This window comes from Myotis myotis, unplaced genomic scaffold (genome assembly GCF_014108235.1).
Source record: "Myotis myotis isolate mMyoMyo1 unplaced genomic scaffold, mMyoMyo1.p scaffold_m19_p_20, whole genome shotgun sequence".
Classification (NCBI taxonomy): Eukaryota; Metazoa; Chordata; class Mammalia; order Chiroptera; family Vespertilionidae; genus Myotis; species Myotis myotis.
The window spans coordinates 17,112,910-17,134,619 of record NW_023416325.1 but is presented as its reverse complement, the minus strand read 5'-3'; the positions used below and the strand labels follow the sequence as shown (position 1 = coordinate 17,134,619).

At 55.3% G+C, this 21,710-nt stretch overlaps 1 protein-coding gene across 1 annotated transcript; it reads right to left on the bottom strand.

The window, feature by feature from the left end:
• Nucleotides 1-1,314: 1,314 nt before the first annotated feature.
• Nucleotides 1,315-18,431, bottom strand: PLBD2 (phospholipase B domain containing 2). Its single transcript, XM_036354006.1, has 12 exons — nucleotides 18,065-18,431; nucleotides 12,695-12,788; nucleotides 11,659-11,817; nucleotides 10,358-10,458; nucleotides 9,929-10,143; nucleotides 7,690-7,787; nucleotides 4,712-4,872; nucleotides 3,973-4,068; nucleotides 3,685-3,756; nucleotides 2,952-3,104; nucleotides 2,310-2,472; nucleotides 1,315-2,091 (listed from the first exon to the last, which is right to left on the bottom strand). Exons 1-12 carry the CDS (start codon nucleotides 18,352-18,354, stop codon nucleotides 1,924-1,926), a joined length of 1,770 nt encoding a protein of 589 aa, XP_036209899.1. The 5' UTR covers nucleotides 18,355-18,431; the 3' UTR covers nucleotides 1,315-1,923.
• Nucleotides 18,432-21,710: the final 3,279 nt, after the last annotated feature.

Sequence of the window (21,710 nt, the reverse complement as noted above, 5' to 3'; positions counted from 1 at the left end):
GCAGCGGCCTCTCCGGCAGCCTCTGCAGTGGTGGGTCCTGTCTTGGCCGGGTCAGTGGAAGCCCCAGTGGGCCACCAGGCATGACGCCCCAACCTCTGTTCAGAAACATCTCAGCTACATGGCTGTCCGCCTCCCAGGAAGCGGAGGGGCCAGAATCATGCCGGGGGGAAGCCTGGAGTCGCCCTCCCGACAGAACGGCCCTGGAGGACCCCCATCACTGAGCCTCCCAGCCTGGACTTCCTCCAGACCATGTCTCAGCATCGTGCAGACCCGTGTTATTTACTCCTCTGACTCCCTCGCCGACGTCACCCTCCCTAGAGCAGGGACTTTTTTGTGCCTTTAGTTATAAGGCAGCCACAGGGTCGTACACAGGCCCTGGCATGTGCTAAGTGGTGGGTAAGGCTTGCTGGTGAGTGAATGCTGAGGGGGTCTCAGCCACCATGGCGGCGAATCTTTACACACCACCCCCCAAAGTGCTGGTCACATCCTCACCCCATTTCTCAGAGGAGGAACCCAGGCCCAGAGAGGTCAGGCCCCACTGCGAGTAGGAGAGGGAGACAGGATTTGAACTCAGGTCTCCGGCTCCAGGGCGGGTGCTTTCCTCTCTCCAGGCACACAGCACTGGGCAAGTCTCATCTCCAGTGTGGGTTTGTGGGTATGAACAGACAGGGCGGGACCCTGCTTGGTGTTGCTCTGTACCCCACAGTAGGACTTGGGGAGCTCTTATGGTTAACAGATCCCAGAAAAGGACCCAGAACAAAGTAGGTGCTCAATAAACATCAGATGGATATGGGTGGGTGGATGGGTATATGGGTGGGTGGATGGATGGATGGATGGATGGATGGATGAATGAATGAATGGTTATATGGGTGGGTGGGTGGGTGGATGGATGGATGGATGGATGGATGGATGGAAGGGTATATGGATGGATGGATATATGGGTGGATGGATGAATGGATGGATGGATGACTGGATGAATGGGTGGATAGATGGATTGATGGATATATGGGTGGATGGATGAATGGATGAATGGGTATATGGATGGATGGATGGATGGATGGATGGATGGATGACTGGAAAACAGATGGATAGAGAGATGGGTGGATGGGTGATATGTGGGTGGATGGGTGGGTATGGATGGATAGATGGGTGGATAAATATGTAGATGGACAATGGGTGGGTGGGTTGGCAAATAAATGGATAGATGGACAGACAAAAGGATGGACAGGAAGACGCTTGGAGGACAGTGCAGATCCCAGTCTTGAGAAAAGGCACGGACCCAGCCTTCCCCACTGCCCAAAAGCACAGCACAGGGCACAGCCTCTCTCGTTTAATCATCACAGCCTGCGAGTTGGTACCTGCAGCAGGGGAGCCGTGGGCACTGCCTGAGGCCAGGGGCACGCCCACATTGGGGCGGGCATGAGGCTGGAGCAGGCGTGACACTCCTGCCTGGTCCTGGAGAGAGGACCCTCGGGCCTCAGCCACAGTCGCCAGGAACTTTGGTTTGTTTGTGTTTGCGTTCGTTTCCGTCCTGGAGGGAGCTGTCCAGTGGGGACACGGCTGTTTCCCGAGGGGGCGGGGAGCTGGGGCAGGGATCGGCGCCAGCCACAGGAACACCCAGGCCTTGGGCTCAAACCCACGGGGCCCCCCAGACCTGGTCCCTCCGCACGGGCAGCACTAGGGGGTCGGGGGAGAAGCAGAGAGAACAGAGAGAGAACAGGGAAAAGAAGGAGACAGAGGCAGAGGCGGAGGAGACAGAATGGCACTCACCCACTCCTGAGAGGGAGTCAGTCCCGCGCCCCACCCAGGAGGAGGTGCCCAGATGAGCATGAACCTGGCAGGCCCGGGTCCCGCTCTGGGCACAACAGGGGGCAAAGGCCACGATGGGACGGGCCGGAGGTCACGGCGGCTGCAGAGGCGGCCTCAGTCCCAGGAGACCTTGACAGGCGCGAACTTCCAGAGGTCGGGCTGGCCCATGTGCAGCAGGCCGCTGAAGGGCGAGGTGCTCCACTGGAAAGGGGGCACCTGGTCCCACGTGGGGCCACTGACTGCCACCAGGCGCAAGGCCTTGGCCAGGGCCATGCTGGTCACCTGGGGGCGGGGCAGAGCAGATGGCTGAGTGTCGGCCCAGGCTGGGCTCCAAGCCAACCCAACCCAGGGGCCCCGGCACCCACCCGAGCCTGGACCACCCCCAGCCTGATTCTGACCCTGACTCCGCCCTGCCATCTGCGTTGGCCCAGCCTGCACCCCACCCCCTCCCCAGCCATCACGGTGACCGGGCCCACCCACAGCCCCGGGCCCTGGCAGACCTTGGCATCGATGCCCCCGTGGGAGCGCTGCTGCAGCGCCTGGAACGGGTAGGAGCCGTTGGCCGGGTTGAGGTCGGAGCGCGCCGAGATGGCGTTCTCCCCGTTGGGCTGCGGCCTGCAGGCCTTGCACAGTGACAGGGGGTCGTGCAGGAAGTCATTGTACCTGGATGTGGGAAGGGAGGGACCGGTCGTGCTGGGAAGGGGGTGGGGGGGTGAGGACCAAACTCCTCCTGGCAGCAGCCCCAGAACACAGTCCCTGATTTCAGCGAACCAGCCCTCCCGCTGCTGGGGTCCCTCCCCCTCCACCTCATCACCCCGCCCTCCGTCCTCCGAGGAGAGACCCTCTGTCCCACTAGAGCATTTCTGGGGCCCGACAGTCCTGTTACGCATCGCTCGGTGTGCTCGGTGCATCCCCACACACGGACAGGGTGGCCCTGAGGACAGTGGGGGACCTGCGTCTCCAGTACCAAGCCCAGCGCCCAGCACAGGGCGCTCACGCAGCGGCAGGTCAGTGTCCCGGCCGGCGGGACGCACGCTGAGTGGGGCCACACCCCTGCCGGCCCAGGTGTGCTGTGAGGTCTGAGTGACAGTGAACAGCACAGGGCGTGCCACGTGCCTCTGGGCTCGCTGTCCCCCACGCACCTGATCAGCTGGATCATGGAGTCCACGTCGTGCACCAGCGACTGGTCCCGCCGGAAGATCTGGGCCCGAGGGTTCCTGTCGTAGGAGAACCAGTCCCCGTACTGGGCCACCAGGCCCGGCAGCCCACTGGCGTTGAACACGGACTCAAAGGACCTGCGGGGATGAGAGCGGTCACTCACGGCCCCCACTCACCTCGCCTGGCGGCGGCCGGGAGGCAGAGGGGCGGGCAGGACAGCAACAATGACCTGTTTGTGCTGGGGGGTGGCCTGGCGGGGTGGCCAGCTCAGGCTCAGGGGGCCCAAGAGACCTGCTCCCAACCCTCGCTTCATCACCACCCAGCTAGGGAGCCTTGGGAAAAGGCACTCTCTCGGGGCCTCAGTGTTGCCCTCTGTGAAATGGGGACAGGAGCTGTGGCTAGCACAGTCTAAGGACCAAACGACATCACCCAGGTGAAGCCCAGTGAGGTCCCGAGGGGATGGAGGAGCAGCCAGTTAAAGGGGACCCAGCGGGGGGAGCCATGGTGGGGTCAGCGCCCACAACGGCTCACCCCCATCACCCTGCAGACGGGAAGTCATACGGATGCTGACTTAAGCACCACGCTGTACCCCACACCGCCAAGGCTTCCCGGGCCAGAGAAGGGGTGGGGTGGGTTTTGGCTCTGCAGGGCCCCTGACAGCGGGGAGAGCTGGGCAAGGGGGCGGGGCAGACACAGGAGGTGAGGAGGGACGCCTACGGTATGTTGTAGCTGGCCCAGTAGGTCTTCTCGTAGAGCTCCGCGGTCTTGTCGGCCACCACCACCATGCCCCTGGGCGAGAGAGGGCAGGGCGGTGAGGAGGGCTCCTGTGGGCTCTGCCGGCTCCAGGGCCCCGGGGCTCGCACCGCCTGCAGGCAGTTTACGCCCTGAATCTTGAGCCCCATCAGGGCTGCCTTCCCTGCCAACCACGCCTTCCTTGGGTTTTCTCTCCCACACACTGCAGCCTCCGGGTCTCTGCCTGGAGCCCGGCCCTCCCCGGGCACTCACGGGATCTGCTCCAGGACGGTGAGCACCCCGCTCCCAGCGCTGGGCCCCCCCGGCACGAAGGCCTTGTAGTCCACAATCATCCACTGGTTGTTGTACCTGCCGGGCGCAGAGGGAGGACTGAACGGAGCCTGGAGCCGCTGCCCCAGCCCCCCCCCCATAGTCACAGCCCTCGCCCACCCATGCCCACATCCTCAACGGCCCTCCCCACTGTCCCCAAGCTCTCAAGTTCCAAAGTCTCTTCCTGTCCTTCCCCTGGGGCCTTTCCCGGGTGGAGAAGCCGCAGGAGAGGGCAAATGCTTCCCTCCCCGGCCTCAGTTTCCCCCGTGTGTAAAACAAGGGAGGGTGCCCGGGCTGGTGCTGCTCAGTGGCTAGAGCGGCAGTTCTCAACCTGAAGGGTCTCAGGTTCAATTCCCAGTTAAGGGCACGTGCTTGGGCTGCAGGTTCGATCCCTGGCCCTGGTCGGGGCGCGTGTGAAAGGCAATCAATCGATGAGCCTCTCTCACACCGATGTTCTCTCTGCCCCCTCCCTTCCAGTCTCTCTAGAAAGCCATGGAAAGGTGTCCTTGGGTGCGGATTAAACAACAAAGCAAAACAAGGGAGGGGACCCTCGAGAGGATCCGTGGAAGGGCTCTGCAGAGGGCGAGGGGCACAGAGGGTCTGAGTGTCAGGGGGCGGTTGGTCCCTCTCTCGGGGGGTGGGGGTGTGGGGGGGGGGAGGCCACGGCCGGAAGCCCACTCACGTGCCGCTGTTGAACCTCTTGAAGATCTCTGCCCAGGTGGCCCCGTCCGAGGCCAAGCGGTTGGCCACGATGTTGCGCACCCACTCCATCACGCCATCCTGGGGCTGCACGAACTTCCACAGGGACGGGTTCCTGTTGCCGATGGTGGTCTCCAGTGTCACCTGCGGGGGAGCCGAGGGGGCGGCGTGAAGAGCCACCTGGCTACAGCGGCGCACGCGGCTTCGTCGGGCTCACGGTGACTCCGTTTCCCAACCTCACGTTCCTCCCTGGGGCTGGATGGGCGCTGCGGGGGCTGGATGGGCTCCCTGGGGCTGGATGGGCTCCTCTGCGTGTTGCCCTGGCGATCGCAGGGCTCCCTGCCCCGGGGAGGGTGCCAGGCTCCGATTTCTAAATGTGTTGGACCCCCTCCAGGAAAAGCCGGTAAAAACAACACCTCGTAAACATTTATTCAGAAAACCTGGCCAGGTTAGAGGGGTTTTGTGACCACGCATCAGCTTTGCCCGGGACAAGCCCGAAGAGCCCAGGGGGCTGTGTCTAGGGACCCCCCCAGGGGGTCGACTCTTCCCCAGAGGGTGGCAGCCGTTTCCACCCTGCCCTGCAGTTTCCCAGGGGTTGGGGGGCTTGAGCTGCTAGCCCCCAGACGGCCTTCGTCTCCGCGCTCACAGGCCTCCCGGGAAAAGGAGAGCACGGCTACTGATGGCCCTGCGGGCTGCAAGGTAAACTGAGGCCCGAGGAGGCTAGAGACTTGCCCAGGGTCCTGCTGGAAAGCGGGTGGACCAAGATGCGACCCCCCAACTTCTAGCTCCCCAATCAGGGCTTGTTCCCCACAGCAGGACACGCGCATGCTCCTCCCCTTTTCATACAAAACAGAAACAGCTAAGAGAGCAGCAGGCGTAAATGTGACCGTAAAAGAGGAATCTGCCGGCCGGTGTGGCTCAGTGGTTGGGCGTTGACCAAGGAACTAAGAGGTCATTGGTTCAATTCCCAGTCAGGGCACAGGCCCGGGTTGTGGGCTCGACCCCCAGTAGGGGGCGTGCAGGAGGCAGACAACTCATGATGTTTCTCTCATTGCTGTTTCTATCCTTCTCCCTTCCTCTCTCTTTAAAAGTCAATAAAAACATATTTTTAAAAAAAGAATAAAAGCCGAAACCGGTTTGGCTCAGTGGATAGAGCGTCGGCCTGCGGACTGAAAGGTCCCAGGTTCGATTCCGGTCAGGGGCATGTACCTGGGTTGCGGGCACATCCCCAGTGGGAGATGTGCAGGAGGCAGCTGATCGATGTTTCTCTCTCATCGATGTTTCTAACTCTCTATCTCTCTCCCTTCCTCTCTGTAAAAAAATCAATAAAATACATTTAAAAAAAAGAAAAATAAAAGAGGAATCTGCACGGCAGGCCTGAGTCGCAATGCCCAGGCAGGGACAGCTTCTTCTCTCCCTCCACCCTCTTGCTCTTGGCAGCCACAGCCATCGCCAGGGCTGAGACCAGCTCGGTCCCAAAGCCCCGCCCCCCGGGAAGCGAGGGGCAGTGCGGAGTCACTGTCCTCTCTCTCCAGCAGGGGGCTCTTAACCTGGGGCAGTTCTCATTTTATTTCCAAGAACATCAAACTGAATTCCCATCTCCTCCACTGTTACCACAGGCGACACCCCACGGAGGTACGAGGGTACCTGAGCTGCCCCACCAGGTGGCAATATCGTCTACGTCCGCGTCACTTCTAAGTGACTCAGGCGGCGCCGGCGCCTGCGCCTCCTTCTGTCCCAGCACAAACATTTCAGGCTGCCTTAGATAACATTCTGATAAACACATTTCAACAGAGCGGTGTCCTTTCTAATCCCGCACGTTTTGGTTTACGCACTTAAAAACACTGCTTTGGGGTGGGGGCCACAGCTCCCAGACAGCCGAGGGGTCTGTGCACAAAGCCACGTAAGGACCCGGATGGGAGGTAAATTTCCACCTGGACACTTTCCGGGTAACTGATTCCACCATTTCATGTTCCCCACCTGGGACTGAGCAAGGGGCTGCCCTCACCCACGGCTTGGCCCTCTCACACCTGTTTCAACTTAAGGGGCTAAATCCCACGCTCCCCTCAAACGCTAACAGAATAGAGCCCGCCCCCCTCCCACCCCCAGGAAACTGGCATCTTTAAAGCCATGTTTTTCTCCTCTGCGTGTTGCCCTGGCGATCGCAGGGCTCCCTGCCCCGGGGAGGGTGCCAGGCTCCGATTTCTAAATGTGTTGGACCCCCTCCAGGAAAAGCCGGTAAAAACAACACCTCGTAAACATTTATTCAGAAAACCTGGCCAGGTTAGAGGGGTTTTGTGGAAAGCAAGAGAGAAGGCGGCGTTTCAGCGAGGTCGCGCGGGAGAGGACGGCTCTCCTCGCTGAGGTCAAGGCCGTTTCCGAAGGCCCCAGACCAGCGATGTCTGAGGAGCTGTGTTACCCTGCAGAGGCGCAGGCCGGCGGCGGGTTCAGGACGCCCAGCTGGGCCCTGCGGATCTGCATGTAAGAAGCCCCACTCTGTCCGGCCGGCGTGGCTCAGCGGTTGAGCGTTGACCCATGACCCAGGAGGTCACAGTTCGATTCCAGGTAGGGCACATGCCTGGGTTGTGGGCTCGATCCCCAGTGTGGGGCGTGCAGGAGGCAGCCCATCAATGATTCTCTCTCATCACTGATGTTTCTCTCTCTCTCTCTCTCTCCCTCTCCCTTCCTCTCTAAAAATCAATTTTTAAAAAATATATGAAGGGAAAAAAAAGCCCCACCTACCCCCCTATGGACAGGAACTAGCTTTATCAGGTGGTCACTTCATAAGCTGTATAAATGTCTCATCACTACACGGCACACCTGAAACTAGCATAATGTTGTAGATCAACTGCCATTGAATCATTTTTTAAAGGAAGCCCCGACCAGTAGTCCAAGTGCCTGCCCGCCCACCGCTGCTGTGAGGAGCACCCGGGGAGGACGGGGTCAGGGGGGGAGGCTCACCAGCCCGCTGCTCAGGGCGTAGAAGTCATCACAGGAGAAGATGGTGCCGGGGTAGGACGAGAAGACCAGCTTGTTGCCAGGAGCCAGGGGAGAATCCTCTGTGGGGGGACAGGGCCGGAGTGGGGGTGCTGGTCAGACAAGCCCACGTGGGGGGCCCGCACCCCCACCCATCCAGACTTGGGAGTGTCCCGGGGGGAGCAGCAGGCCTCAGGGGAAGCCTTTTCTTTTTTAATTTAAATTCTTTATTGTTCAAAGTATTACATAAGTCTCCCTTTCCCCCATTGACCTCTCCCCGGCCCCGCCCCCACCCCCCCACACACACCTTTCTTTCTGCTATTTAGCAAGCCAGGTGTGTGGGTGTGTGTGAATGCTAGTAACAAAATACATACATAAATATATATATATATATACACTGACTGTTTACTAGTACCGTTTTTAGCTTTCTTTTTTTTATGTTTTTTATTGATTTTAGAGAGAGAAGAAGGGAAAGAGAGAGAGACAGACAGACAGACAGAAACATTGATGAGAGAGAACCATCTCTTGGCTGCCTCCTGCAGGCCCCCTACTGGGGATGGAGCCTGCAACCCGGGCATGTGCCCTGACCCGGAATTGAACCCGTAACTTCTTGGTTCATGGGTCAATGCTCAACCGCCTGCGCCCCACTGGCTAGGCTGGCTTCCCTTTTGTTTTTCATTACCAAGACCTCCTGCAAAAAACGTAATCCAGAGGGCAATACCCAGGAATCTGAGAGCATGGGCTTTGTTGGGGGGGATTCTTTTCCCTGGCGTTATTGAGATATAATTAACACATACAGATGGTCAATATTTAAGGTACACAATGGGATGAGTTAATGCGCTGTGAAATGATGACCATAATCCAGCTAATTGGCACGTCCACCACCTCACACAGTCCCCTGTTAGTGTGTGTGGTGCGAACACCTAAGTTCTACTCTCTTAGCAGAGTCCAAGTATACAACAGCATTGCTAAAGAGAGTCACCACCCTACGTTAGGGCCCCAGAGCTTCCTCATCTTCTATCCCAGGGGTCCTCAAACTACGGCCCGCGGGCCACGTGCAAATACAAATATTGCATTTGTTCCCGTTTTGTTTTTTTACTTCAAAATAAGATATGTGCATGCGCATAGGAATTTGTTCATAGTTTTTTTTTTAAACTACAGTCCGGCCCTCCAACGGTCCGAGGGACAGTGAACTGGCCCCCTGTTTAAAAAGTTTGAGGACCCCTGTTCTAACCGGAAGCTTGTACTCCCTCTTCCCCCACCCCTAGCCTCTGGCAACCACCAATCTACTCTCTGCTTCTATGACTTTGACTTTTTTATATTCTCTACATAAGGGGTATCATGCAGTATTTGTCTTTTTGTGTCTGGCTTATTTCACTTAGCATAATGCCCTCACGGTCCATCCATGTTGTTGTAAGTAACAGGCTTGCTTTCTTTTTTTACGGCTGAATAATATTCCAGTGTGTGTGTGTGTGTGTGTGTGTGTGTGTGTGTGTGTGTGTGTTTGTACACCATATTTGCTTAATCCATTCACCCATCGATGGCCACATGGGCACTTAGGTGGTTCCCATATTTCAGTGGCTACCTACCTCTAGGGTTGACCCTGGGGCTAGTCATTGCAATGGGCTCTGCAGCTCCTCACATCGAATGGTGGGGGCTAGTTCCCACCTCTGGAACCTGAGCTGGTCACCTGACTTGCTTCGAGCATCCGAATGCTCTGCCAGTTGTTTAACCAGCTCTCACGAGGCCTTCCACACTTCCCTGCCCACATGTCAGGTGAACAAGCCCGAGCTGGCCATGAAGTCCAGCTGCCCCGTCACGCCAGCTGACAGCCAACCGCACACCCCGGAATGAGGCCATGCTACGTCAGCCCGCTGGCCCCGGCTGACCCTGAAGCATCAGTGAGCCAGCCAAGATCAGCCAGGTCTGCCCAGGACAACAAAACCACCCAGCTGACCATAGACACGTGACCCCCCGAAAATGGTGGTTTTAAGCTTTTGTTGTTTTAAATGCGGAGGCAATTTGTTATGCAGCACCAGCTAATGAATACAGCTTGTGAAATAAACATTTCCTAAGAGGAAATTAACATGCTAAACATACGATGAGCTCTTTGAATGGCCCTACAGTGACCGCAGTGTGCCTAAGGCCAAGGCCCACATCTCCCAGCACCCTTCCCCCAACCCTGCCCGTGTGCCCACACACAGACACACCCACAGCCACCCACCTTGGGGGCCTTCTTGGAACTGGAACCAGTACTTCTTGATGATGCGCAGCATGTTCTGGTAGGAGTTCCAGGTATTGTGGGCGACCAGGAGGTCACTGTGGCCGGGCAGCAGCTTGATGAGGGCGGAGCAGGAGCCAGAGCCCAAAGTGTGCTTGGTCTTGGTCTTATTCAGGGCCAGCTCTAGGTCCTCCAGGTCCCCAGAGATCTGCAACAGGCTGAGGAGGCCGGGCGCCACCGGGTTACGTGCCTGCTCTGAGTCTACCACAGACCCACGTCACAGAGGAGGAAACAGCCTCTGGGGGCTGGGGGCAGGTGATCGGCCCGAGACCATGGAGCCAGGAAGTGGCACAGCCAGTACGGGGCCCAGGCTGTCTGACTATGAGGTGTGTGCCCTCTCCCCTGCCCTGTCCACTCTGGGGTGGCACTTACAGGAAGCCCAAGGGTTTGATGGTGAACTTGCCAGTTGGGAAGGCCACACTGCCTTCATAGCTGTCCTCTAGGCCCTTCAGCTGCAGGAGGGTCAGCCGCACCTGAGGAGGGGGCAGAGGGGGTGAGGCCTCCTCCTGGCTCACACCTTCTCCTGCCTGGGGTCCAGACAGAGCAGGAGAGGCCTATGCACCCGCCAGGCTCCAGCCAGCCCTGACCCCCCACTATCCCTCCATGCCAAGCACCCTCCTGCCTTCAATTAATTAACTATGTCCCTGCCCTGTGCCAACTTCCAAATCACGCCCACTTAAGAGCCCAGCTTAAAGCCACCTCCTCCAGGAAGCCTCCCAGGCTGTTCTGAGTTTAGCTACTGGCTGTGCTGCTGCCTCAGGACACCTGTCTCATGTGGCTGACTTCTCCCCATCGTCACTGTCATTGTTCTGTAACCACGGAGTATCATCACTGTGTCCCCGCAGGGCCTTGAACTGGGCTGGGCACATGCCAGGTACTTCGTAAGCATCTGCCAGATGGATGATGTGTTGGTGGGTAGACAGATGAATGGATAGATGGGTGAATGGGTGGGTGGACAGATAGGTGGATGGGTGAATGGGAGGGAGGAAGAGCCTGTTCTAGTGAAGGTAGGAGCAGGTGGGCGGGTGGACAGTAAGAAATTCTACTGAGGGACAGGTGCACACCTGGCCCAGGTGAGGTGGAGGTGCTCACTGACACTGGCAGGCACTTCCAGAGACCGCCGTGGTGTGCGCTTCACAGTTAAACTCGAGGGGTGCCAGGGGGTCCATACATGAATGACTTCGTTAATGACCTGGCCAGCGGCCCCCAAGCACTGTGCCCTACCTGGGTGTCTGAGCTAATCAGCAGCTCACCTGGCTAAGGAAACCACAGTCACTGCGCCCCAACTTCCTGGGTTTTCTAGTTTCCCCTTCCCCTTCCTCTTCTATGAAGACTTTTCTAGTGCAGTCAACCCAGCGCCTCCCTTGCATGCAAGTAAAACAGCGCGCTGACAATGCACTACAGGGGCTCTGATGGCGGGAGGGCAGAATGGGCTGGGGAGAGACAGGGAGGCCAGGAGGGACAGCTGGAGCTCCATCACGTGGATGGATGGATGGATGGATGGATGGAAGGAAGGACGGTGGAGAATGGACAGATGGATGAATGGCAGGTCTATTTGGAGGGAGGGAGACAACGATGGCCACATCGAAGGGCTGGCCAGGAAGGGCGGGACACAGGTCCCCACAGCAGTCCCAACCTGCGCCCCATCCCACTGAGCACGCGGCCCCGCCCACCTGGTGCCAGTAGGCAGAGTCCTTGTTCAGCTCCACCTGCCTCTGCATCCACTCCAGGTTGGCTTCCAGGAAGCCCTTGAGCCTCTCGCAGTAACCGACCTCGTACTCGAAGGGGCCGCAGTAGTTCACCACCGTGTTCATCCAGTGCATATAGATGAGCTGCGGGGGGCGAGGCGGGCGAGGTGGGCGAGGGCAGGGCGGCGGGCTGCACTCTCCCCTGCGGACCCCACCGGCTCCCCACTTGGGTTAAGAGTCCTCACCCAGAGCCCCGGGCGCCTCTGCTCACACTGGCTCCTCTCCCTGACGGCCCTCCTCACCCGGCCAGCGCTTACCCCAAGCAGGGCCCGACGCCGGACATCTCCCTCCGCTGAACCCGTTAGCCTTCGAAGTCTGTCCTAGATTACACCCCCTCTTTAACCAGGGCCCCCACTCTATGTATGTGTTTGGCACGCGTGCCAGGGGTTGCCCACCCCTGGGCTGGGGTGTGGGGAGAAAAAGGAAGGTGACTGCTGATGCATATGGGGTTTCTTTCTGGGGTGATAAGAATGTTCTGGAATTAGATAGTGGTGATGGCTGCACAACCTTATGAAGATACTAAAAAACCCCACTGAATCAGACATTTTAAAATAGAGAGTTTTCCGGCCTATGAACTGTATCTCAATATAAATGAATGATGACTGAATGAACGGGAATGGCAGGCACCACATTTAGGGTGGGGTACCTCAAGGGGAAGGGAAAACAGGGGGAATGGGTTGGGGGGGGCTGCAATATGTCAGGAACACTGCAGGTTTTAGTTTGGGTGCTCACGTGATCACTGTGCTTCATAACCTGGAATACGTTATGTGTTTTTTATCTGCATTGAGCGGAGCCTTGTGGAAACGTTTAAGGAATGCACGTGAGCCGTTCTCCCCAGCCAGACGGAGGGCTGGGGCGGGAAGCCCCTCTGCACGGACCTTGGCGCCGTCCCAAGCTCCCTGGGGACACGTTGGTGGGGAGTGGGGGAGGCAGGAGCCCCGGCGTCCCCATCTGGCCTTACCTCCTCGGTCACGGCGGCCTCCACCACGCCCGCCGCGTAGGCCTGCAGGCTGTCATTATACTGGCCATTGGTGTGCAGCTCCAGGAAGGCCCACCTGAGAGGGAGGGGAGGGGACACGTGGTCAGCCAGGGACAGGTGCAGAGCGTCCCTCGGCTCGGCACAGTGTCCCCAGTGTTAAACCATCCCAACACCAGCGACGAACCGCCTTCACGTGAGCATCTGTCTGTCTGGCCCTGTGCACTTGTCAGGCTAAACCCCTAAAAGAGAAAAGGCTGGGTCGCAGAGAACATGTATTTTTAATTTGAATGAATACTGACATGCTGCCTCCCCCAAGAACTGAAATAACCTTCATTCCAGCCCCCACACTAATTTCAGGTCTTCCTCTGTGCCAGGCACTGTTCTAGTCACTCGCATGTCTATTAACTCTTTTTTTAAATATGTTTTTTATTGCTTTTAGAGAGAGAGAGAGGAAGGGAGAGGAAGAGAAAAACATTGATGTGAGAGAGAAACATGGACCGGCCGCCTCCTGCATGCTCCCCACTGGGATTGAGCCTGCCACCCGGGCATGTACCATGACCCGGGACTCAGTGCACCCAGTCGACACTCAACCAACGGAGCCACACCGCCCAGGGCTATTTCCTTAATTTCACTGGTCATTTATAATCCTTTGGTTCCTGTCCTTCACTCATTTTTCTCCGTTGTGGGTTTTTGGTTTTGTGTGTGTGTGTGTGTGTGTGTGTGTGCGTGTGTGTTAAAATCTTTTCTTATGGCTGGGTGAAGTTCTCTGCATATGTATTAGCCCTTGGCTTGTCACTAATATTGGAAATATGTTTGTGTTTTCATTGATCTTTGCTTTTGCACATAGAGGTTTCGTTTTCGTGCAGCCAAATCTACCAGCCTTCTCCTTGGTGGGTCTGGATTTTATCCTTGCTCCAAAGACCCAAAACCAGTCACCCAGGTGACTCCTGGAACTAGGAGGAAAACATCTAAGACAATTTCTATTAAGGCAAGGAGGGCAACGGGAAGACACTTATGTGACCTTGAAGAGGCCCCAGGAGGAGGCGGAGCCAGGCTCGCCAGGACTGCCTCATGGGAAGGCAGCTGAAATGCCACCAGGAGCTCTAGGACAGGAATAGCTCTGCCTGGAGGAGAGTGTGGAAAGGAAAGACTAGCAAACCACCACCCTAGCAGGCCAGCCTGAGTGCCCACTGGGCACCAGACACGCAGGGTGGACAAGGATGAATGACACCCAGCCCCAGCCTTCGGAGAGCTAATGGGGGTAGTGTACACAGATAATGACCTAACAGGGTGTGGATGCAAAGGGGCCACAGGCTAAGGGGAGGCCTGCATGGCAACCTTGCCAACTCAGAGACCTAAAGCAACCACGAAGATGGCCTGAAATGAAGACTTTCCAACTAAAAGCAGTTTGTGGTGGGTAGTCATGTCCTAGGCAGGTCTTTTCCCTGACAAAGGTCAACCTTCCCTGAGCCTGTCTCTTTTTGCAACTAAGATAACCTACCTAATAACATGCCTTTGGAATATCAGAGTAATTCCTCACCCCCCCCCCTAAAACACAGACCCCCCTCATTCTTATCATCAGGCTAATTGTTAACTGTTAACTACCCCTTACCCGCCTGTGTCAGAGAAGTATGTGCCCGTGCCTTCTACCTTTTATCCAATCCCTCAGGTTTCCCCGCTTGGCTTTCTCCCGCCTCCCAAATCTACCACCAATGGATTTCATGGAACCCGCTGAGGTCTTCCCCTTGGACTCTGGTGTATAAAATAAATGGTAGGACTGCCACCTTCCAGAGCATTTGCTCAATCCCTGGGGATTCTGCTGCCTGGCAATTGTCGTCAGTTTGGCTCGAATAAACTGACAACAATTCTTACAGGTTTGGACGTTTCCTACGTTGACAGGGCTCACAGCGGTTCTCCACCGAAAGGAAAAAACCTCCTCCATCCCACCCCACCTTTCTGAACGGCTGGGATTTCTACCATGAAAAGTTCATTGCTTTTATAATAATCACCAACATTTTAAAAAGCGCAGCATGGCTTCTTTCAAGCTGGGCAGGAAGAAGGCTGCGTGGAGAGTGGCATTTCCCCTCCCCCGCCCCTGCCAGGCCGCAGTACCCCAAATATGGCGTGAGTCACTGCCTTATGCGACGGAGTGCCACCTTATCCCAGGGCCAGTGGGGTGATTCCGTTCAGATGGCTCTTACTCATTTCGCCTGAGTCTTCAGAAAACCCGGGTGGACAGGTACCCACCTACCTTCCCAGAAGGCCTGGGGTGAGGGAGGTTTTGCTCCCAGCTCCCAGCTCCTGTGCTGGAGATGCCCCGGCTGAGCTCTGCAGATCCTTCGATTGCCTCAGGCCCTAAGCCCTAATCAGATTCCTTCTGATCTGGGGAGGTTGTCCCAGGCTCAGCACTGAGATAAGGCTGCTGTCCCACGCCACCTACAGCAAATGTCCTAGATCTCTGATTGCAAACCTGAAATGCTGCCTCATTCAGCAACCCCCTGCCCGCCCAGCCTCAGCTCCTCGTCTGTAAAATGGGAAGGCTTGGGCATCAGTCAGCAACTGTGCCGGTGGATAACTTTGAGAAACTCTGCCTCAATCCCTGGGCAAAACAAAAACACCCACAAGAGGGTGTTTCTAAGTTAAATGAGCCCAGCAAAGGCTGCTTTTTTTTCTGGGATCATGTCCTTGCTGCTTGCTTGGTTCTTAAAATAGCTGATCCCTTATGAGAGACAATGAACAGAGGTAGGTAAGGATTGTTCTGTTTTGTTTTTAATGTGCTTGCCCGACAAAAATTAAAAGTTGGCAGCATGGGATCTGTGAAGCCAATCTTTTTCCACACTGATTTTTTAAAAATATATTTTTATTGATTTCAGAGAGGAAGGGAGAGGGAGAGAGAAACATCAAAGATGAGAGAGAATCATTGATCGGCTGCCTCCTACAGGCCCCACACTGGAGATCGGGCCCACAACCCAGGCGTGTGCCCTGACTGGGAAATGAACCATGACTTCCTGGTTCATAGGTTGATGCTCAACCACTGAGCCACGCCGACTGGGCGACACTGACTTTATGTCAGGGGTGGCTAGTGCCTCTGAGAAGCCAGTTGGGCAAATTCAGACCTTTTGTGTGAGATGGGCAAGGGGTCACCTGGCTGCAGTGTACAGCATTCCTGGGGTGCCCTCACCAGGTAGGGTGCCCACCTTATCTGTGGCTGTCACCCCTTTCTCATTCTTGAATGCGTATGTTTATCTTCCATCCCTTTTTTAAAAATATATTTTATTTATTTTTTACAGAGAGGAAGGGAGAGGGATAGAGAGTTAGAAACATCGATGAGAGGGAAACATCGATCAGCTGCCTCCTGCACACCCCCCACTGGGGATGTGCCCGCAACCAAGGCACATGCCCTTGACTGGAGTCGAACCTGGGACCCTTCAGTCTGCAGGCCGATGCTCTCTATCCACTGAGCCAAACCAGGAAGGGCTGCATCACTTTTTTGAGATTAGCTGGGTTGTGTTTATCCATTGGCTGGGCTGGGTTACTGTGCGTTGGCTGGTGGACTGGGGTTGCCTGCTGGCTTCCCAATAGGCTAATTCCCTCATATGGATCTTCACTTCCTCTCCTAACTGGATGGTGATTTATGCAAAGAGCTGGTGGGGGAACAGATCAGGGAAGGAGGAAAAGGTAAAGCTGGAGGGTTCGGCTTCCGCAGGACCAAGGCCATAGCTGGGCTGGTGCAGGCTCCAACTCTGGGGGCATCTCTGACCCCCAAACACCAAATCCTAAATGGTTCCATGCTATGTAGGGAATATCGGTCCAATGTCAGATACAGCGCAACTGAAAGAGAGCTTATGAGGGAAGAGGATGTGGAGTGTATCCCAGGATCCCCAGTGGTGAAAATCTGGGGTCTAGAGAAAAGGAGGGATCCCCTAACCCTCCCCCTCCCCATGCTGGCCTCACCTCTGTGCCTCCTCCTCTAGCTGGCATCCAGGCAGGATTTTCAGGCCCTCTTGGCTCTGCTAAGCCGGGCCAGAAACATGTGTGAGTCAGCAGTGACCACAGTCACAGAGCCACAGAGCTCTGGTTCCTCCATAGTTGCCAGCCAGCCCTGAGGCCTCCTCTTCCCAGGAGCCTCCCCAGATTAGCTCTGCCCAGCTCCTGTGTCTATAGCAAACCCCGCTCCCAATTTTTTCTCCTGTCTGATACCCTCCCAAGTGCCACAAAGCACCGAAATGAGGGTGTCCTGTGTCTCCCCAACATCTGCAGGAATTAACGCACGCCAGCAAAATGGATGCGGGCAGCAGTGGCCATGCCTGCTGGAGACGGCAATGTGGTTTACGCACTGGGATGAGCCCAGGATGGGGTGGGGAGCGGAGTTCCCCAAGATCCCCCGAAAAGCCTGGATCCAGGGCCAGGGCCCGCTGACTAGGTTTGAGGCAGACTTTCCCCAATCCCACCGACTCGGGCTCCCCTTTTGGCACCATCTCCCCCACTGAGTGGGGACCCAGCCCTCACCTGCTCAGCTCCCTATTCTCAAGGCCCAGCACACCAGGTGAGTGAGTGAGTGACTGAGTGAGTGAGTGACTGAGTGACTGAGTGAGTGAGTGAATGAATGGGCCCAAGCCCTGGTATAAGGCCGGAGAGGGGCCCCACCCAACCTCCCAGCCGAGTACATCCTCAAAACTCTGGGCCAAGAAGGGGAAATGGGAGGCAGACAGGCAGAGGGATTGGGTGAGAGTCGCACAACAGACGGACAGTCCCAGCGAGAAGGACAGTGATCACCATTGCCGGGGACGGAGCACTTGGCCCCGTGAGTTTCCCCTGGATCGGGAGAGAAGACAGGGAGGAGCCGAGCCCAGCCATGGCATCATCGGGGTCTGTGCGAGTTTCTGTTTTCTGACCGGCTAAGCCAGGCTCTATCCCGCGGCCTTGGTTCCGGAACAGCAGCGAGGGGCTGGCACCCATCGGGCCAGGTACCACCGAGAAAGTGAAAATTGGTTTCCTGGCGAGCTCAGCAGGCCCAGGAGGTGGGGCAGTGGAGTGTGGACAAGGGGAAGTTGTTACCACCAGCAACGGACCCTTCCAGGTGCAGGCACTGTGTCCCCGCCCCAGGGCCCGGTCTCTGGGGGGCAGAGGTCAGGCACCCCAGGCCAAGGTTGGGGGATGCTGCCTCAGCTCCCACCCAGCCAGGGCCCTGGTCCAGAGGGCGGCGCTGTGTAATCAGAAACGGGACGCTGACCCCCAGGGAGACAAGGGCACTGTCGCCGGCCAGAGGCTGGTCCTGGGGACCGGCCAGGCCCTGCGCCCAGCCTCCCCCGCTCCCCCCGCCGGTTCCGGCGGAGTCGGGTCTCCCCTTACCCTGTCTCGTGAATGGCGTTGGTGAGATTGGCCCAGGCCACGGCGTCGGGCTGGCGGCCATCCACCAGCTGCAGCTGGCCCGTCCTGGCGTCCAGGACCACCGAGCGGCTGCGGGAGGCGGGGGGCACCGGCCCGTTGGGCCCCCAGGGGTCCCTCGGGGTCGGGATGGCGCCCGTCCAGCCGCTCAGAAACAGCGCGGCCAACAGGGCCAGCCCCGGGGCCAGCGCCGGCGCCCGCGACAGCGCCGGGGTCAGGCGGCCGCCGGGGGAGCGGGACGGCGGGGCCACCATCGCCACGCGGAGCCGCACGCAGCCCGCTCACGTGACAGCTCCCCGTCACCGCGGGCGCAGGGACAGCAGGTCGCGGAGAGGAGAGGGGTGGGGCTTGGGCCCAGCTCTTCCGGGATGGGCGGGGCCCGAAGTGGGGCGGAGGGGCGGGGCCTATCTTAAAGAGCCCAGCACCCCTGTCCACCTACGAAAACCCTGCCTAGCACACGTCCCCCCAACTTTTTATTTTTTATTTATTTTTTATTTTTTTTAATATATTTTATTGATTTTTCACAGAGAGGAAGGGAGAGAGATAGAGAGAGTTAGAAACATCGATGAGAGAGAAACATCGATCAGCTGCCTCCTGCACATCTCCCACCGGGGATGTGCCCACAACCCAGGTACATGCCCTTGACCGGAATCGAACCCGGGACCTCTCAGTCCGCAGGCCGACGCTCTATCCACCGAGCCAAACCGGTTTCGGCCCAACTTTTTATTTTTCAAAATTTCAAACCTCGAGCAAAGTTGCAAGGAGGAGAGTAAATACCCATATGCCTACCATCGATTGCTCATATCCGCTTACATTTAATCAATTTCTCTTGATATATATAGAGAGAGAGGGTGTCCCCAAAAAATGTATACACACTTGAACTCACTTAATTTTGAAAACGTATGTTAATAAACACTGACTTCATAATCATTCAAAATGTGTATACATTTTGGGGGGACACCCTGTTTTATATGTTTTGAGCTCCCAGAGTGTTTTATATATGTTTTGGTCAACCATTTCAGAGTTAGTTGAAGGCATCATCACATGTCAGTCCTACATGCAGGAGATGCATAGTTTCTCATAAGAAAAAAGACCTCGTCCTAGTAACCACCACCTACCATTGTGATGGTCAGGAGACTTACCCTCATCTAATACTAGTATCTAGTGCAGGGTGTTATTCACATTTTTCCAATTGTCCCCAAAATGCTCTCTTTTTCTTTTCTTTTGGTTCGGGATCCATTCCTCACACCATACACAAGAATAAACCTCTAAATGATGAGAATCTAAATATAACAATGAAACTGCAGAAGTAGAAGGAAATATGGGTGAATTCCTCCATAACATGTGTGGGGAAAGGCTTTCCAGGTGCAATTAACAATGAAGACATTTAACTACATAAAACCCCCTTTAGCCCTAACCGGTTTGGCTCAGTGGATAGAGCGTCGGCCTGCGGACTCCAGGGTCCCAGGTTCGATTCCGGTCAAGGGCATGTGCCTTGGCTGTGGGCACATCCCCAGTAGGGGGCGTGCAGGAGGCAGCTGATGGATGCTTCTAGCTCATTGATGTTTCTAACTCTCTATCCCTCTCCCTTCCTCTCTGTAAAAAATCAATAAAATATATTTTTTTAAAAATAAAATCCCCTTTAACTTTTTCATGTCCAAGACCTCATAAGCAACGTGACAAGACAGCTGACAAACGGGTTAGGGGTTCTGGGAGTCGCAGAGGCAGACAGGCTGTCCTCTGAGGGCCCTTGAGGCAAATCCAAGTACAACCAGCTGGTGGCAGTGGCCAGCCAGGCAGTCCCAGCATCCCGGATGCAACACCCTCTCCAGAAATGGGAATGGAAATCCTGAGCTACCCCCTCACTCCTGTTAGGATTGCCATTACCAAGAAAACAAAGATAAGTGCTGGCCGGATGTGGAGAAGAGGCAACCCTGTGCACTGCTGGTGGGAGAGTAAGTTGGTGTGGCCACAATGGAAAACAGTACGGAGGGGCCTCAGAAAATTCAGAGTAGAACTGCCATAGGCTCCAGCAATGCCACTTCTAGGTCTACATCCAAAGGAAATGAAAACAGGATCTCGACGGATATCTGCCCTCCCATTACAGCATGACCCACAGTAGCCAAGATACAGAAAAACCTAAGTACCCATTGAAGGATGGATGGATAAAGAAAATGAGGTACATATACACAATGAGATAGTATTCAGCCTTTTCCTTCTTTAAAGAGAAGGAAATCCTGCCATTTGCGACAACATGGATGAACCTGGAGGACACTGTGCTGAGCTCAGCCAGACGCAGAGGAACAAGTACTGCCTGATCGCACTTATATGCGGAATCTAAATCGCCAAACTCAGAGAAGCAGAGAGTAGAGTGGTGGCTTCCAGGGGCGGAGGGAGGAGAAGGGAGGGGAGGGGAGGGGAAATGGGGAGGTGTTGGTCAAAAGGTCCAAAGTTTCAGTTTTGCAAAATGAATGCCTTCTGGAGATGTAATGTACAACACGATGCCCACAGTTAATGGCACTGTGTCCTTAACATTTGCTGAGAGTTGATCTGAAGTATTCTCACCACACACCAAAAAATGACTATGTGAGGTGATGATATGTAAAGTAACTTGCTTGTGGTCATCTTTTCACCGTGTATATGTATATTGAAACAGGTACTACCATATCACAGTCAGTTTTTTTTTTTTTCTGTTCATCAGATTATTTATTCACTTGATTCTTAGATTCACTTGTTGATAGATGCATATTTGTTGTTCATAATTTGTATCTTTACCTTTTTCTTCCTCTTCCTCTTCTTAAAGGATACCTTTCAGCATTTCATATAATCCTGGTTTGGTGGTGATGAACTCCTTTAGCTTTTCCTTGTCTGTGAAGCTCTTTATCTGACCTTCAATTCTGAATGATAGCTTTGCTGGATAAAGTAATCTTGGTTGTAGGTTCTTGGTATTCATCACTTTGAATATTTCTTGCCACTCCCTTCTGGCCTGCAAAGTTTCTGTTGAGAAATCAGCTGACAGTCGTATGGGTATTCCCTTGTAGGTAACTGAGTTTCTTTCTCTTGCTGTTTTTAAGATTCTCTCTTTATCTTTTGCTCTTGGCATTTTAATTATGATGTGTCTTGGTGTGGTCCTCTTTGGATTCCTTTTGTTTGGGGTTCTCCGCGCTTCTTGGACCTGTAAGTCCATTTCTTTCACCAGGTGGGGGAAGTTTTCTGTCATTATTTCTTCAAATAGGTTTTCAATATCTTGCTCTCTCTCATCTTCTGGCACCCCTATAATTCTGATGTTGGTACGCTTGAAGCTGTCCCAGAGGCTCCTTACACTATCCTCGCATTTTTGGATTCTTTTTTCATTTTGCTTTTCCGGTTGGGTGTTTTTTGCTTCCTCGCATTTCAAATCATTGACTTGATTCTTGCGCTCCTCTGGTCTGCTGTCGGGAGTCTGTATAATATTTGTTATTTCATTCCGTGTATGCTTAATTTCTAGTTGGTTCCCCAATATAACATCGAGGGTCTCATTAGTTTTCTTGTAGATCTCATTAAGTTTATCGGCGGCTTCTAAACAGTTCTTGAGAGACCTTAAAAGTGTGGTTCTGAACTCTATATCTTC

Excerpts from the sequence above, each read along its gene's own strand:
- PLBD2 (XM_036354006.1), bottom strand. The coding sequence starts at position 18,354 with ATGGTGGCCCCGCCGTCCCGCTCCCCCGGCGGCCGCCTGACCCCGGCG. Across the intron at positions 4,873-7,689 it reads ACGCCCTGAGCAGCGGGCTG|GTGACACTGGAGACCACCAT; the intron begins GTGAGCCTCCCC and ends GCTCCCCCGCAG. Across the intron at positions 2,092-2,309 it reads ACGGGGGCATCGATGCCAAG|GTGACCAGCATGGCCCTGGC; the intron begins GTCTGCCAGGGC and ends CCCCGCCCCCAG.